Here is a 15,402-nt window from a genome sequence, read left to right as displayed (position 1 = left end):
GAATGTGAAATTCTTATATGCCATAAAAACAATCATGCTTTTTCTGCCTTCTTTAATTTGCATTAGCATAATTAGAAGATGGATTTGCTTCAACTTCCCCCCTCCCCCCTTATTGCAACAGGCTAGGCAAGTTCTTATTTGCATCTATAAAATATGTTTGGGAAAGATGAAAATGATCTTTGCCTGAAGTGCAGTGCTCACAAACAGTCTGAGCTTCCAGACAAATCTATTTTGTATCAAAAGTTTAAAGTTAGCTATTTTATAGTAAATATTACCAATCATTGCACAAGCTGCCTATGAATTTTGTAAGAATTATTTCAAATGTTAAAATATTCTCCTACTTAATATATAACGTTTTACATATTATAAAGTATAAATGAATAAAATAGCAGCTCACATTATGTTAATGTGGCTTAGGAGTTAATGGACAGATTCTGCAAACCCTGAGCTTAGCACCTGATGTTATATTACTGTGTCTTGACGGAAGTTGGAACATTCATTGCAGGAGGCATTGCTATTTGTGTTTTCATGATAGAGCTCTAAACAAGGTGGTCTGAAACCCATTGCTTAAAATTGTATGGGGTTTCTTTTTGTTTTCCCTTCTGCAGGTGTGATGGACAGGTAGCAGAAGATTTCACTTGGATATCAGGGAATCAGAATGACTGAGTGCTTCCTGCCTCCCACTAGCAGCCCCAGTGAACACCGTCGGGTAGAGCACAGTGGAGGTCTTGCTCGTACTCCCAGCTCTGAAGAAATCAGTCCTACAAAATTCCCTGGATTGTACCGCACTGGTGAGCCTTCACCACCTCATGACAGCTTGCATGAGCCTCCAGATATAGTATCTGATGATGAAAAAGAGCATGGGAAGAAAAAAGGAAAATTTAAGAAGAAAGAAAAAAGAAGTGAGTAGGAAACTGCTCTTATTTCATGCTTATAATTTCTTTTTCTCTCTTTCTTTCTCAAAATTGCTTAGTGTTTCCAATGCTTTTTTTAAACTTGTTTGAGTGTGAAGGAAGCTAACTTGTACAAACAGGCTTTGTGCAATACCTGTTTCTATTCCAAAGAAGCCCACACCTTAACCAAAAACTGGATTTGTTTTTTGCAGCACAGGTACAGGTGCCAAGCATGTGCCCGGAATTACTAATAAACATGTTTATCCAGAACCTTTAGCAATGCATTGGTAATTGCCTGGCATGGGCTTCTTCTAATCTCATTATCTGTTCACATTCTAAGTGGAAGTTTACAAGCGTATTTCTAAATAGATGTTTTTTGAAATTGCAGCTGAGAGGCTAAGATAAAACTAAGTTTGACCTGAATTTTGTACTTTTTAAATTTGGAAGAGTCAGTTTCAACAACTTTAACCCTTTTCCCTTACGTCTCACGTATTCGGAGTTTGCTGTTGTTACCACCTCAAATTGTCTTGTGCACACTGCATCATTGTTTGAGAAGCACTAAGATCTATGTCCTTTTTTTTTTTCCTCTAGCTTCTCATTTTAATCTGACCATGCAGTTTCCACCAGCAGTGCCAAAGTGGTATTGCAGAGTTAAAAAATGTGCGAGCCAACATTGAGATCTGAATTTACTAGAACCAACAGAGTAAAGGTTAGAGGAAAGTAAAGTTTTTACTGTAGAATCCATTCTTTGTCAGTGTATCCCTGTCCAGAATGGAAGTTTTCATTTAGAAAGTGTACCTCTCCATCAAAACAACACAAGGGAAATCTTAACTTCCACCTTTAGATTTGTGCAGAAAATTTTGGAAACATGAAACAGTTTTTATTCAGTAAGAGTTCCTCTACATGTTCTGAGAGAACAAAGCACTTGGAGATACTAATTTGGTAGCACTCTCAGTACCAGAAAGATCCTTCCTGTCCAAGTCTCTGAAACCTAAATATCACAGCCCACATGCTGGGGCTTTTTTTAACTGACATTTGTTTTAGCAAAACTTCAAAATAGTGTTCCTCTTCTGCCATGCTTCTATCTCCGATGCCTGGAAGTTCTGGCTGCCCGTGTACCTTGCTACTGCTTACACGTGAAGTTTGGAAGATCAAAACCAGTGAGACAGCACACACTGTTCTGTTAGAATGAATCTGGTGACTGTCTGTAATATGCATGCACATATTTAAGTAATTACTCTTTAAGAATTGCTGCCACTGCAGTGCTTTTAATCAAACCAGTTTCCTGGAATGCAGGAATTGTTTCTACCACAGTTTAGAAGGACTGTTGTTACTCTATGTAAAGACTGTGTGCCTAAAGACTGCTGTAACTCAAAAGCATATTATCCTCAAGTTAAACCAAACAGTTTAAATTCCTACAGGTTTAAAGTGGTTTCTCAGGGTTTTTCTCTAATAACATTAACCTAATACAGATTATTGGAATGGTGATGAAAATTCAGTATTATTGAATAGGTCTAAATTCAGGCTGTTAGTAGTTGGGTTTTTTTACTCTTTGCAAATCAGCTTTCTGTTCTAACCCTGCATTAGACACCTCTAAATTTGGAGGTGTTAGAGGTCAGCATTATACGTAGTGTGGGTTTCTTTGTGGTGTAATTTGGCACGTCTCTTGGTGACAGTGTAACTGAAGGCTAAAGAGGAAAAACGCTTCTTCAGCAAATATGTGCAGGTCTGTGCACATTAGCACTGTAGCTGCTTTCTTCCACAAGAGATCACAACACATTTTATAGCTGATGTAAAGAAATCGTACTTAAAAGAAGCTTTAAAGGTACGAAAAATCCTCAAAAACACAAAAAGGCAAAACGTAGGAAGAATCAAATCATCTCCTGCATCTGTAATGTAAAAAACATTCTGCATTTCTTAGCCCTAATGTGTGTCATATAATTGCCAGTCAGGTATAAGAGTAAGTTATGTATAAAGCCTTCAGTACATCTTGTACAGTCCAAAAATAGGCATTATCATAAATATACCTTGAACAGACATTTTACTTACATAAATGACAGGTGTTCTTTACAGTTGCTTAACATGGTTGATTTTTTTAAGAGTCCCCCTTCCAGCTTTGCCTTTTGTTATTCCTTCCACACTTCCGATTCTTCAGTTTCTTCTACCTTTTCAGTTTTGGGGTATTTTGATAATACTCTAAATGTAAACTTCAGAAATGTTTTGGATATAATAGAAAATTGAATACTGGTTTTGATGTGGAATGTTGGCTGCTGGAAAAATGTTTCACCCACTGATCTCTATTTTCCACTCTTCTGTGACAGACTGAGTGTTAGTTAGCTGGAGAGTGAGCTAGATTAGGGGATGTATTAAGGGTTAGAATGAATTTTATTTTCAGTGGGATAGTTTCAACTCAGATGTGTTCCCTGACTCAAAGGATCACTTGTCCATGCAAGACTTGTACTGTGGCAGCAGGAGAGCAAAAATAGACCTTTCTTCAGCAGTAATGGTTTCTGTGAGACAGTGACCAGCATAGTTGATTTTTAAGATTGAATGTTTAACCACCTATCAGTGGTTGTGTGTTGATAAAGTCATAACATCGCAGTTCCTTGCGAAAGGAAAAAGGTTCTAAGATATTCTTAAGAAAAAAGCTATTCTACCCATTAGAGTCTCTGTAGATAAAGAGTCTGTATGTAGTAGATCTTACTCTGCTTATTCGTTTTACTTCTGAGATTGATGCCATTGGACAGCATGGGTTCAATATGCAGCTGGATTTTTTGTTTAGAATCATTTTCATTTTCTTTACAGAATTCTTGGTGGAAATGGAGACTTGGTTGAACTGTAAACAAAACTGTTCTGTGAAAGAACAGTAATATCATTGGCATGAACTCTTCGGATGTTTTCAGGCAGTACTTTGAAGACCAAATCCCAAATGGGTTGGAGAGGGGTGTTCTTTCGGGAGGTAGATGAGGGCTGAAATATTCCTATTGTTAACTTCAGGACCTGCTCCAAACAGTCTTCAGAGATTGGGTGTTAACCCTTATCTCCTTCCTCTGAGTTGCTGAGTTGAGGTTCCAGTGATCTGTGACTGTCATGTATCAGATACCAGGCTATTCTCTCTTCTGTCATCTTAAGGGATTTTTCTCCAAAATAGTTTCTTCTCAGGAATGGGGACATCCAGCAACCATGCAAAAGCTCTAATAGTATTCCCAGCTCTTTCACATAGAGGAGTGGCATGTGAAGTTGTCTCTGTCCTTACGATCCTTCACTTCCGTGTAGAGTACTAATGGAGATTGATTCTGCAGTAGCGGTGGATACTTCATGTGTATTGGGGGAGGTCTGTTACAAATGTAAGGAGGCCATTGTCATCCTACAAAATAACCACGTTGCTGCTGTTGCAAGCAGAACATTATTTTTACTGATCTGGTGTGTGGGGAAGCTCTGAATACAGTTCCCAGATCTACAAAATAGGAAGTTACTACAGTTTCCTACCCATGATAAACATTAGAGGCTCTTCATACCAAGGTTTATCTTTGTGTTGCTACATTCTGTTCTACTGACAAATTACTATGTATATCTATACACCAATCTGTATTTATTTAGCAAAGTAGCATTTGCAAACAGTTTAAAAGTCTGCTTTTCAGTGCCAGTAATTATTTTAAATCAAAATCAGGTAAGGCAAATCTCGTATTTCAGCTTCATTTACTCCCCTTGCATAGCACTGAGCAGTAATTGGAATGCATAATTTTGGGGGAGTGCTATGCTCGCATCAGTGAGTTGAATGTAAAACCAAACTGATCTAATTGAAAGTTGGATAGTAAGTGCTGGTAGTGTCTGTAAGTTTGAGATTTCTGTTAATAACAACAATACATCTTGTGGGTGAGGAGAGGAAATAAAAGCCATCTACCCAAGCTGATTATGCATCCACGTGTGTCTTCCTGTTTTGTTTAGAAATGTTATACGCTGATGGCAATCCCTGTGACGAACCTGAAGTTAGATAACTAATGCTACCATTGCACTTTGGTCCCTGTAGTCATATTTGACCAACTGATTCTTCCATATGTAAAAGTGATCCATGTATTCTTTCAGTGAAATTAATTACTGATGCATGCACGTTTCCGCAGGGAGCCAAAATGAGGTGTAGAGGTATAAACAGCTTAAAAACTCATCAGAGACCTGATGCACAAAATGTATCTTTTGGTAGGTTTGATAAGTGGCAGTTCTATATAATGCAACCCTTTGTGTTAACAATAAATACTACATAGCATGAAACTAAAGCTTCATCGTAAGAGTGCAGGAGAAACATTCCTGAGTAAGCAGACTGACAGAAACAGTGGCCTCACTGAGGTCCTTTCCAACCCTAACTATTCTATGATTCTATGACAAAGCTTTTACGCCTGTAAGTTAAATTTTTCCAGAGTAACACTGGAATATTTTATTATTATTGTTTTTAAAAAAGGTTTTCATAATTTCAGTAAGATAAGGGCTGTACTGGGAGCATCCTGTTTAAAATAGCTGCAGCGAAGGTATGCTTGTGGAAGGTCTAACAAAGTCTGAGCAAGGAATTGGCGGATAGTCCACTTGTTATGCTGGTAAAATTGGAGTATTTATTAGTCCTGGTCTCATATAGGTCAAGGAAAATGTCATTAACATACATTAGAGTGATGGGGAAATGCAGAAGTACTGGCAGTCTTGAGGAAACAGTGAGCAGAAATACCAGTTTACTGACTGCAGGTAATACTTCTTTTCACTGTTAGAACTACTTGGTTTGTCCACTGCTTTTGATAATTCCTCCTGTATAAATGTAGGTTGTTTATATTTCAGTATATTGTATCACTGGTGGAAGGGATACAGTAACTTTATTAGCAGAAGTATGGTAAAGAAAACTGGGCTACTCTGAGAGACATGCAAACCTGCTCTTGGTATGAGTGGGAGATTCTCTGTGAACCTAATTCTAAATGTTACTGAGACAAATTAGAATAGGCTTTTTGTATTTAACTTGCTCCTTCCTGTCTTCTCATGAAGTCAAGAAATACCAGTTTCAGTTATGTGCTATTGCTGGTGTTATGTTACCATGGATCTAGGAAAGCACCGAGGTTTGTGTTGCAACATGGAGTGTTGAGACACTAAGGCAGGTGTTCTGCTGGGAACACTGACTTCCAAGGGACATGCTGGGGGATGGACCCTATGCTGTTTGACTGTGATCTGTTACAGCAGGAAGGGTTGAGGGCAGGTTGTTCTGGGCTCTGTCTGGTGGGGATCTGGCTTTCTGTTTGGAAATTACATCTGTGAACCCAATCTTGAAGCTTGGTGCCAGCCCCATCTCATTCTGACAAAACACAGTGGTGATGTGTGCTCCTCCTTTGTCCCATAGCTGATGCATCAGCAGTTCCTTTTGTACTAGAGTGAGATGTGAATCCTTCCTTCGTGCACTGCAGGTTTCCTTAGCCATTTCTGGGTTTAGTTTACAGAATGGCTGATGATGGTATAGCTGGTAAACTGGGAGGATGAGACCTGGCTGCTGGTTGTGTCCAGATAACATGTGCACTTCATTATAAAAATTCCCTGTGACAGGAATAGTGCTGCAGTCCTTCTCTGTCTTGTATGAAAGCACGTGTTTGGTAGCCCTAGGGAAGAGTCCAGAGTGGGAGGAGCGAGGTGCTCCAGCAATTGTAATTATTTTATGGCAGTTCCATGCTTTAATACATTTCTTGTATTTATTTGACTGTTAAAAGCTGCCTTCTACAGAGCAGCCAGGGAGGCTTCAAAATACAGACAGCTCCTTGGATGTGCTGAATTAATGCTGAGCAACTCTGCAGCTTAGTATAATTTAGAATTGGGAGAACAAAAGACTGAATGTTTCCTGGTTCTTTTGCATAAGATCTTTCACCTGTAAGAATTACAGCCTATAATCTCTTGTGTGATGCGTTCTCTCATAATCTAAGGGGGTAATTTTCCACCACCCAAAACTATGAAGGAAGAACACTTGGCTGTCATTGCGCTTCCTCACTTGGGCAGAGCCGCTGCCTGTGGGTAGTGGAAGAGCCTCAAAGGATCTGTATAATGGGGGCTTCACACTGAAGCAAGAGCTGGCCGCCCTCTGCCTTGGGGGACCTGGCTGGTACGAAGGGCATGTAAACTGTTGTCTTTGTTGACCAGGTTCCAGGCTTACTTTTCTTGCATGTGTGTGTAAGATCAGTTAATTGACTTGGAAGTTGCGTTGGTTTGTGTGGTGGTGGTTTGGTTGTGGGTTGGTTTTTTGTTGGTGGGGCTTGTTTTTTGTAGTCCATGTTTGAAGATTTGCTTGTTGTTGCCTGGAGGACAGGCAGGGCTTGCTGCAGAGGCGTAGCTAGTAAAAGCCCTGGTGCACGTTTTATACGGCACTTGGTGTTGTGCTGCTCAACCAGTGCACTCCACCCATTGACTGGTTTGAAGCTCTCTTTAAGGCAGATACCTTCACGGTCAGGTATTGTGCTAGTGTCACTGGAATTGTTTTATTTGTCAAGTGGAAAAGTAAGTGTGCTTGGGCCTTTTTCTCTTTTTTGTATTTTATTTGAGGCTGAAACTGTTAACTTCATACTTAACAGTCATAATGTTCTGGGGAGGGATTGGGGAGTTAAGTGGCTGAAGTTTAGTTTCTTCTTAACTGTAGCTTGTTAGACTTACGTGTATGCAGTAGATGATCCTTAACAGCAACTCTTACACTGTTGATTACAGGCACGTAGAGAAGTTGCCAGACAGTTGTTTTTATTTTGCATTTCCTTGACTATTAGATGGGAAACCAACCCATAACATGGACATTGCCATTATGAGTAAGTATATAAAAGTATTAATTGTTTAGATTGGTCAGGAGCTGTGGATTATCTTTGATGTGATTATGCAACCTTGATTTAATCCTTGTCCACTTAATTGTGTAAAGACTAAAGAAAACCTTCTGCAGAGTCAAGCCAGTGCTATTTTCTTCGCTCATATTGCTTTTCATTTCTCCTTACATACTACCACTTGTTCTCTCCCTTTTATAACATGCTATCTAAAAAGACTTACAGCTGTCCTCTTGCCTTCTCCTTCTTTGCCCAATAGCGGAAGGTTATGCTGCATTTCAAGAGGATAGTTCCGGTGATGAAGCTGAAAGCCCTTCAAAGTTGAAGCGGTCCAAGGGAATACATGTCTTCAAGAAACCCAGCTTTTCCAAAAAAAAGGAAAAGGATTTTAAAATAAAAGAGAAACCCAAAGATGAAAAACACAAGGAAGACAAACATAAGGAAGACAAACATAAAGAGAAGAAGTCAAAAGACTTAACTGCAGCAGATGTTGTAAAACAGTGGAAAGAGAAGAAGAAAAAGAAAAAGCCAATTCAGGAGACAGAGATACCTCAAGTGGATGTTCCAAGTCATAGACCCGTGTTTGGCATTCCTTTGTCTGATGCAGTAGACAGGACCATGATGTATGATGGTGTCCGCCTGCCAGCAGTTTTCCGTGAATGTATAGATTACGTAGAGAAGTACGGCATGAAATGTGAAGGCATCTACAGAGTTTCAGGTACTCTGGGCACACTGACATGCAGGTTTCTAAGGTCTTTACTTGCGATTTTCTTACTATTTTAACATTTCCACCACCTAGAGACTGTTAATAGCTGCATTCATTTTAATTATCCAAAAGGTTATCAGGCAGTTAAAGCTGAGCAACTCACAAGTCCAAAGTACCAGAAAAATGGCTGAAGTGGTGGTACTGCTTACTGGCAGTAAGAAACCACTTGGTTTTGCCTTCTGTGGTAGGGTGCTAACAATGAATGAAATGTGTTAGTATGGCTAGCTTGTGTTTTTTTACTTCTGCATTAGAAATGCAGTGCTAGTTGATTGCAAAAGCAAAGATGAGATACAACCACTTTATTACTTAAGCTTCCCACTAAGTTGCTTTTTCCAGTTACTTCCATTGTATGATTTTATTTCCCCCCTTAGAAACTTATTTTCTTTGAGCAAATACACTAATGAGCACAAAATACAAGTTCCCCTAATTAAGCTTAGCAGCAGCGGGCTAATTAACCATGGTGGTTGTGTAACACCAGCTTACATAAATGAAACATCAGGCTTAGTTACAGAGAACGGCCCCTTTGTTTGTGAACTGCATCTGCAAAGTAACTTGTGTAAGTACCTCTGTGGGTATGTTTAAGGGAGCAAGAACAAGTGAGAAAAGGAATTTGAGGAAAAGCAGTGAGAAGCAGTAATCAAACGGTTTTAAAGGCTTCATTAAGCTGTCTTCATGCTGTCCATCTGCATGGTATGTGGTAGGCATGCATAAATACTGCAGCAGCGTAAGTAGCTTCTTCGTCTTGCCTGTTGGAACATTCCAGTTGTGTTTTTTTCAAGACACGATGTGTTGGGAATTGTCACAGATAAAGGTGTGTTTTCCATAAATCATTTTTGATGTTTGTACTGTCTCAGTGTTCCCCTGTGCAATAGCACCCTCTTGTGTGTGTCAGACTGTTTAAACTGAGAGTGCAGAGAGACAATTCCAGTGGCTTAACAACCTACCAGCTGTTGTGATGCCTAACTTGTACATGAAACTGAGCATATTTTACCTGGCATTTACCATGGGCTCAGTGCACCCAGCTTTGCTGGTTGTGCATGAGCCAAGTTGGCGCAACTCAGATGGGTGTTTGAGCTTTAAGAATAAAATTTCCCCAAGTTTGGGGAGATTGGAATGTCACTGAGTTATAAAAGCACCTCAGAAAACTCTGGCTGTGTTGAGTAACTTTGTGAACATACTTTCATTCACGCAGTGCCTCAAGTCAAAAATCCTTTGTGAGATTCCTCCACTGTGGAGGGCCAGCTGGAAACCTGGAAACTAAAAAGTGTGGGGTGTGTTTTAGAAGAGGAAAGCTGTTATAGGCAGAACTTGTTTGGAGAGGAAAGCCGTTATAGGTAGTTGATACAGGTAACGATTTGATAATGTATTTGCTTCTTGGCTTAGGGCTCTATAATTGAACAGCCAGAAAGATGCTGATTGAAAATACACAACTGATCTTGTGTTCCCCTGCCCTTCCTCACCCTGTTTTATGTTCTTTGATGGAAGGGAATGCTGGCGCCAGTTCCAATTTGGAGCTTTGGCAGGGCTGTGTTTTTGCTTCATAGGAGTAGTCGGTGCTTTTAGAAGCAGCAATCTGTGTAGTTTTGAGTCATGATCTTAATTTTGTTACATGTGGGTAACTCTTAAAAGGTGTTCCTCAAGTAATTTAAATTGTAAGGGGAGGTGAAATAAGTGCCTCTCAAAGAAAAAAAGTGTAACTATAGCTGTTATACATTTACATGTACATATTGAAGATTTCTCTTAATTCTTGATCTAAATATTTTAAGGAATAAAATCAAAAGTTGATGAGCTAAAAGCAGCCTATGATCGAGAAGAATCTCCCAACCTGGAAGACTATGAGCCCAATACAGTAGCCAGCTTGCTGAAACAGTACCTACGAGAACTGCCTGAAAACTTGCTTACCAAAGAGCTAATGCCCCGCTTCGAAGATGCTTGTGGGAAAAGCACAGAAGCTGAGAAAGTTCAAGAGTGCCAGAGGCTGCTGAAAGAGTTGCCAGAGTGTAACCATCTCCTGATTTCTTGGCTGATTGTGCACATGGACCACGTTATTGCAAAGGAACTGGAAACAAAAATGAACATCCAGAATATTTCTATAGTGCTCAGCCCTACTGTCCAGGTACGTGTGCCACGCAGCAAGTGATAGAGCAGAACTTCAGCCCAGGAAAGACTTCTTTGTAGGAATTCTTTTGCAGGTGGGAAAGGGGTATTGTCTGATAACAGTTAAGCTAAATTACAGCTTCTCTGTATATTCTGGGAAGCTAAACTGCTGGGAAGGGAAGAACAAAAGACTTTCTGTATGTGAGCTTGCATACTATGGGTCTGACACCTGGCTTATTATGACAGTATTACAAAGACTGCTGTCAGGGTTTTAATTCTGTTGCAAACAGAAGTCATTTGACATTGAATTTGTCCAACAATTCATGCAGATACACAATTTCTGTGGGCTTTTGATTCAGCATTGATTTAGTGAAGACTATACTGTTGCTTAATTTTAGTGTCAAGCCAGTGAATCCTGTCCTGCAAACAGATCTTCCTGGTGCAGTAATGACTTTTGTCTAATGGCTGTGGTGTAAGACAAAATACCAAAGCCATTTCCCTGTCTGCAGTCAGGGAAAAACAACTGACTGACTTAGTTTTCCAGTAAGAGTTTGTGGATTCTGGGTTGATTAATTTCTTAATAAACATCTTGGAAATGTTTAATTTAAATACAGTTCAGAATTAGTCCTGTGCATAATGGAAACAAGGCATTATTGGGTGTGTGTCTTCTAGAAGAAAAGCCACACTTCAGAAGAGCTTGGCTTTATAATTAAGAGCCTAGGAGGAAGCCCAGTAGCAAAAGGGCTGGGCACTATTATTCTTGGCTATTTTGCTGTGCCAGACACTTTATAGCTAGGAAAAGAAATAACAATTAATGCAAAACAGTGCAGGCCCAGTCATGTTTTTTGTTAAGTAGTTTTTAGCAATTAAAATGCAGGTAGTGACAGGATAAATGTTTGCATTTTAATGGAAGATACAGTATCAAAATAAATACTTGCTTCTGTCTCATGTTAAAACAAGAACAACAGCAGCAGGCCCTTTCAAACTCCTTTTTCTATTATAGTAAATCATCCGAGAGAGACGCTGTAGAAATTGCTTACATGTTGGGGAAGAGAAAGCCATGGTGCGGTATAGTTTGTATTCCCTGTTACCCATTGTTGTCACTAACCACCTTTACACTAGAGTAAAAGGAAAGTAATACATCTCTGTATCTACCAGTGATGGAAATAATTGCAGTAGGTTAAGATGTGTCTGAGTTTAGCATGAAACTGCCTCAGATACATAGGTAAGAGACACACATTCCTTGGGGACAGCACGGGGTTGTTTAAAGTATCATTTTTAATCCAGATTTTAAATCTCTTAGGACAAACTAGTACCACTGCGAGTCACAGAAAGGCATTCTAAAGGCTGTTTCTGGAGAAAGATACTGTGCTTCGCAGATAAAGATGATGTGAATAGATCGTATTAAGCAATGTTTTCTATGTCCTTTCTCTGCAGATCAGCAACCGTGTCCTGTATGTTTTTTTTACACATGTTCAAGAGTTCTTTGGGAATGTGACCCTGAAGCAGGTGACAAAACCTCTTCGCTGGTCAAATATGGCAACAATGCCAGCACTTCCAGAAACACAAGAAAGCATCAAAGAAGAAATCCGGCGACAGGTTGGAAATTACTTTAGTGTGTTTCTGTTTATCTTTGCCCTGGCTTTTATACATTCAGTAGTAAATCCATATAGGCTTGTAACAGACACTCTCGTTCTATCACACTTGTCCTGTAAATGGAAGCTACTGAAAAGAAATTAGTGAGGCTGTTCCCCATTTACGGGTGGAAAGGTGTTACGGCCTTGTGATGATTATATAGCAGAGCAATCCACAAAAGACAGGGCTATGTAGTTCAGTACTTTTATGGTAGGAGAAAGGACCATTGGGATGATCAGGGAGCTGAAGCACCTCCTGTATGAAGACAGGCTGAGAAAGTTGGGGCTGTTCAGCCTGGAGGAGAGAAGGCTGTGTGGAGACCTCATAGCAGCCTTCCAGCATTTGAACGGGGCCTATAAGGATCCTGGGGAGAGACTCTTCATTAGGGACTGTAGTGATAGCACAAGGGGTAGCAGGTTAAAACTCTGTTAAAACAGGGGAAGTTCAGGTTAGATATAAGGAAGAAGTTCTTTACTGTGAGTGTGGTGAGGCACTGAAATGGGTTGCCCAAAGAAGCAGTAAATGCTCCATCTCTGGCAACGTTCAAGGCCAGGTTGAACAGAGCCTTGGGGGACATGGTCCAGTGTGAGGCGTCCCTGCTCCTGGAACTAGATGATCTTAAGGTCCTTTCCCCTAAAGGTCAGGAGGACATGTTAAAAAGAGTTCGATTTTTTTTTAATATTGCTCTTCAGCTAGCTCTAGATCATGTACTGAATGTATGTTAACTCTTGTTAGTTGACATACTGAGCTTTGAAAACGAGAATCTCAACTCTGTTGCTGTGAAGTATGAAGGATTGTTTCTTTTTAGCCTGCCCTGTTAGGATGTATGGAAGACACTGATTTCTTTACAATGTTTCTAGGAGTTCCTACTGAACTGTTTACACAGAGACTTGCAGGCAGGGATAAAAGACTTATCCAAAGAAGAGAGACTCTGGGAGGTGCAAAGAATTTTAACAGCTCTGAAAAGAAAACTAAGAGAAGCTAAGAGACAGGTGAGTAACTTCTGTTTATTGGCCAAGCATCTGAATTGTGGATCCCTAATTTGTGACAGTTAGATCAGACCATGTTTCAATCCTTTTACTGCAGATTTTACATCTTCACTTTACATGGCTGATGGGCAATTGCATTTTCTGGTTAGCTGGCTCTCCCTAGGGGCAGCAACATCTCCACCCTCCTGCACAGCTGTTGACAAAAAAAAAATTGTATGATTAAAAACCTAGTGTTTGACAGAGCATGGGATTCATTATATGCTTGACACAATGTGTCGTGGAGTAGCAAGAGGAACTACTGGAAAGCTCAAGGTTAACAAACTTCAAGCATGCTTTTTTAAACTGTCATATGTCCCTTGCTGAACACTTTCAAGACAACCATGATGGTGATTTTATATTTGGAAAGTAAATAATATGTTCCAGAAAATCTATTTTTACAGTAAAGTGGCTGGGGAAGCTGTCCTTTGAAAAGTTGTTCTCTTTCTCTGGCAGGAGTGTGAGACAAAGATTGCACAAGAAATTGCCAGCCTTTCAAAGGAGGATGTCTCCAAAGAAGAAATGAATGAGAACGAAGAAGTGATAAATATTCTGCTTGCACAGGTAGGTGGTCAGCACTTACCTGCTTGTTTGCTGGTATTTTCTTGCTCCCTCTCTCTCAAAAATACTAAACACCCTTTTGTTTGTTTGTGATTGGAAATGGAAGGCTTAAAGGGGTCTCTCTATTAAAAGACAAGGCTTTGTTTTAACGGTAAGTAAAGTAGGGAAGGAATGGTGATCGCAGGAGTGAACCCAAAGCTGAGGAGACCTGTTAACAGCAGAAAGGAGACACTGTGCAGCAGCAACCACCACCACCAAAGGTAGCCTCTGTTGTTGAAGTACTTAGAGAGCCCTTATAACTCTGATCTGTTTTAATACCGTTAACTACTTCCCTGGTGATCAAAGGAAGTAAAGCAACTATTCTGGCTTTTTTTGCTTTCCTTTGCTTCCCTTAGTAGCTTTGATCTTTTCTCTGCTGTAGTTGCCTCCTTAGATTCACCTTCAAAGATATATTTTGTAATTCAGGTTTTCTAGTTATTTTACTGGTTAGCCAGAGCCTTCCCCTGTGATTTAAGGAAATTGGCAGCCAAACATGCCAGAACTTGGTGCGTCATCTCCACGCCTATTCAGTGCAGCAATCATCGTGAGGATTCAGAACAGAAATGGTTGGTTTTCAACTTGCATTTGCTTTGAGGTCTTGATGAGTCAGAGTTCAAAGCACTCCTGCTGAAAGTCTGTCATAGAACAGCACCATCACTTACCAGACATCCCTGCAGAAAATAAAGTCAAGGTCTTAAGTGAACTAGTTGATCATTACAGGAGAACGAGATTTTAACAGAACAGGAAGAACTGCTGGCCATGGAGCAGTTCCTGCGGAGACAGATTGCCTCGGAGAAGGAAGAAATAGATCGCCTTCGAGCCGAAATAGCTGAAATACAAAGGTAAGAGGGGAACTGCCCACATCAGAGCTCCTGCCCCATGTGTGCTCTTCTGAAACGATACTCTCAACCACACCTAAAAGCTCAGCCTGTGAACATCACATTTGAAAGACACCTCTTTTTATTGCAATCTTGGCAACTTTGGGCCTTTCAAGATATTTTCTGTTAGTGTAACAATGGAGTTAGGATCTAAAGGAGACCAGATCCTGTGCTCTTAAAAAAAAAAATTATCCCCTCTGGGCATCACTGCATTATTAAATTAAGCTTTGAAAGGAATTCTGATTTGGTTTTCAAAACCGTTGCAGATTATTCAGTGGATCCAGGTTAACCCTTTTATGCTGCTACGGTTCTGGCAGCCTCGAGGAGGTGTTTGAATCAGTTTGTCATTGATCTTTCAGTCGCCAGCAGCATGGCCGAAGTGAAACTGAGGAGTATTCCTCCGAGAGTGAAAGTGAGAGTGAGGATGAGGAGGAACTGCAGGTCATCTTGGAAGATTTGCAGAGACAGAACGAGGAACTAGAGGTAAGACTGGAGTTTTGGCATTCACTGGCACTCTTCCCCTTCTGGTTACTGGATTTAGTCTGTGCAGAGATACTTGCACATGTGCAGACTCATAGTTTGGCATCAGCTGTCCCTGGCCATAACAAACACCCATGCGCTCTGCTGTGTGAAAGTCCACGTTGTCATCTGGGATAAGAGTGTAACTCCCTAGCACAGTGCTACGTGCCC

The 15,402-nt window shown here is 40.3% G+C and overlaps 1 protein-coding gene across 4 annotated transcripts in view; it reads left to right on the top strand.

Moving 5' to 3' along the window:
- Window positions 1–15,402, top strand: part of RALBP1 (ralA binding protein 1) — a 37,240-nt gene that overhangs the window by 18,553 nt on the left and 3,285 nt on the right. For 3 of the 4 annotated variants that reach the window (XR_013956211.1, XM_080610192.1, XM_080610193.1), the window contains exons 2-9: window positions 609–902; window positions 7,971–8,429; window positions 10,244–10,593; window positions 12,012–12,173; window positions 13,070–13,201; window positions 13,691–13,798; window positions 14,555–14,676; window positions 15,072–15,195. Coding sequence is in view for 3 of the 4 variants with exons in the window: in XM_080610192.1 (XP_080466318.1) it covers window positions 659–902; window positions 7,971–8,429; window positions 10,244–10,593; window positions 12,012–12,173; window positions 13,070–13,201; window positions 13,691–13,798; window positions 14,555–14,676; window positions 15,072–15,195 (1,701 nt within the window). In the remaining variant the exon portion in view is untranslated. Of the gene's footprint in view, window positions 1–608; window positions 903–7,936; window positions 8,430–10,243; window positions 10,594–12,011; window positions 12,174–13,069; window positions 13,202–13,690; window positions 13,799–14,554; window positions 14,677–15,071; window positions 15,196–15,402 lie in introns of those variants that run through there. The other variant, XM_080610194.1, reaches the window with a different exon arrangement.

Source organism: Psittacula echo (assembly GCF_963264785.1).
Source record: "Psittacula echo genome assembly, chromosome: 2".
NCBI lineage: Eukaryota > Metazoa > Chordata > Aves > Psittaciformes > Psittacidae > Psittacula > Psittacula echo.
This window is presented reverse-complemented; position numbering and strand designations above follow the sequence as displayed.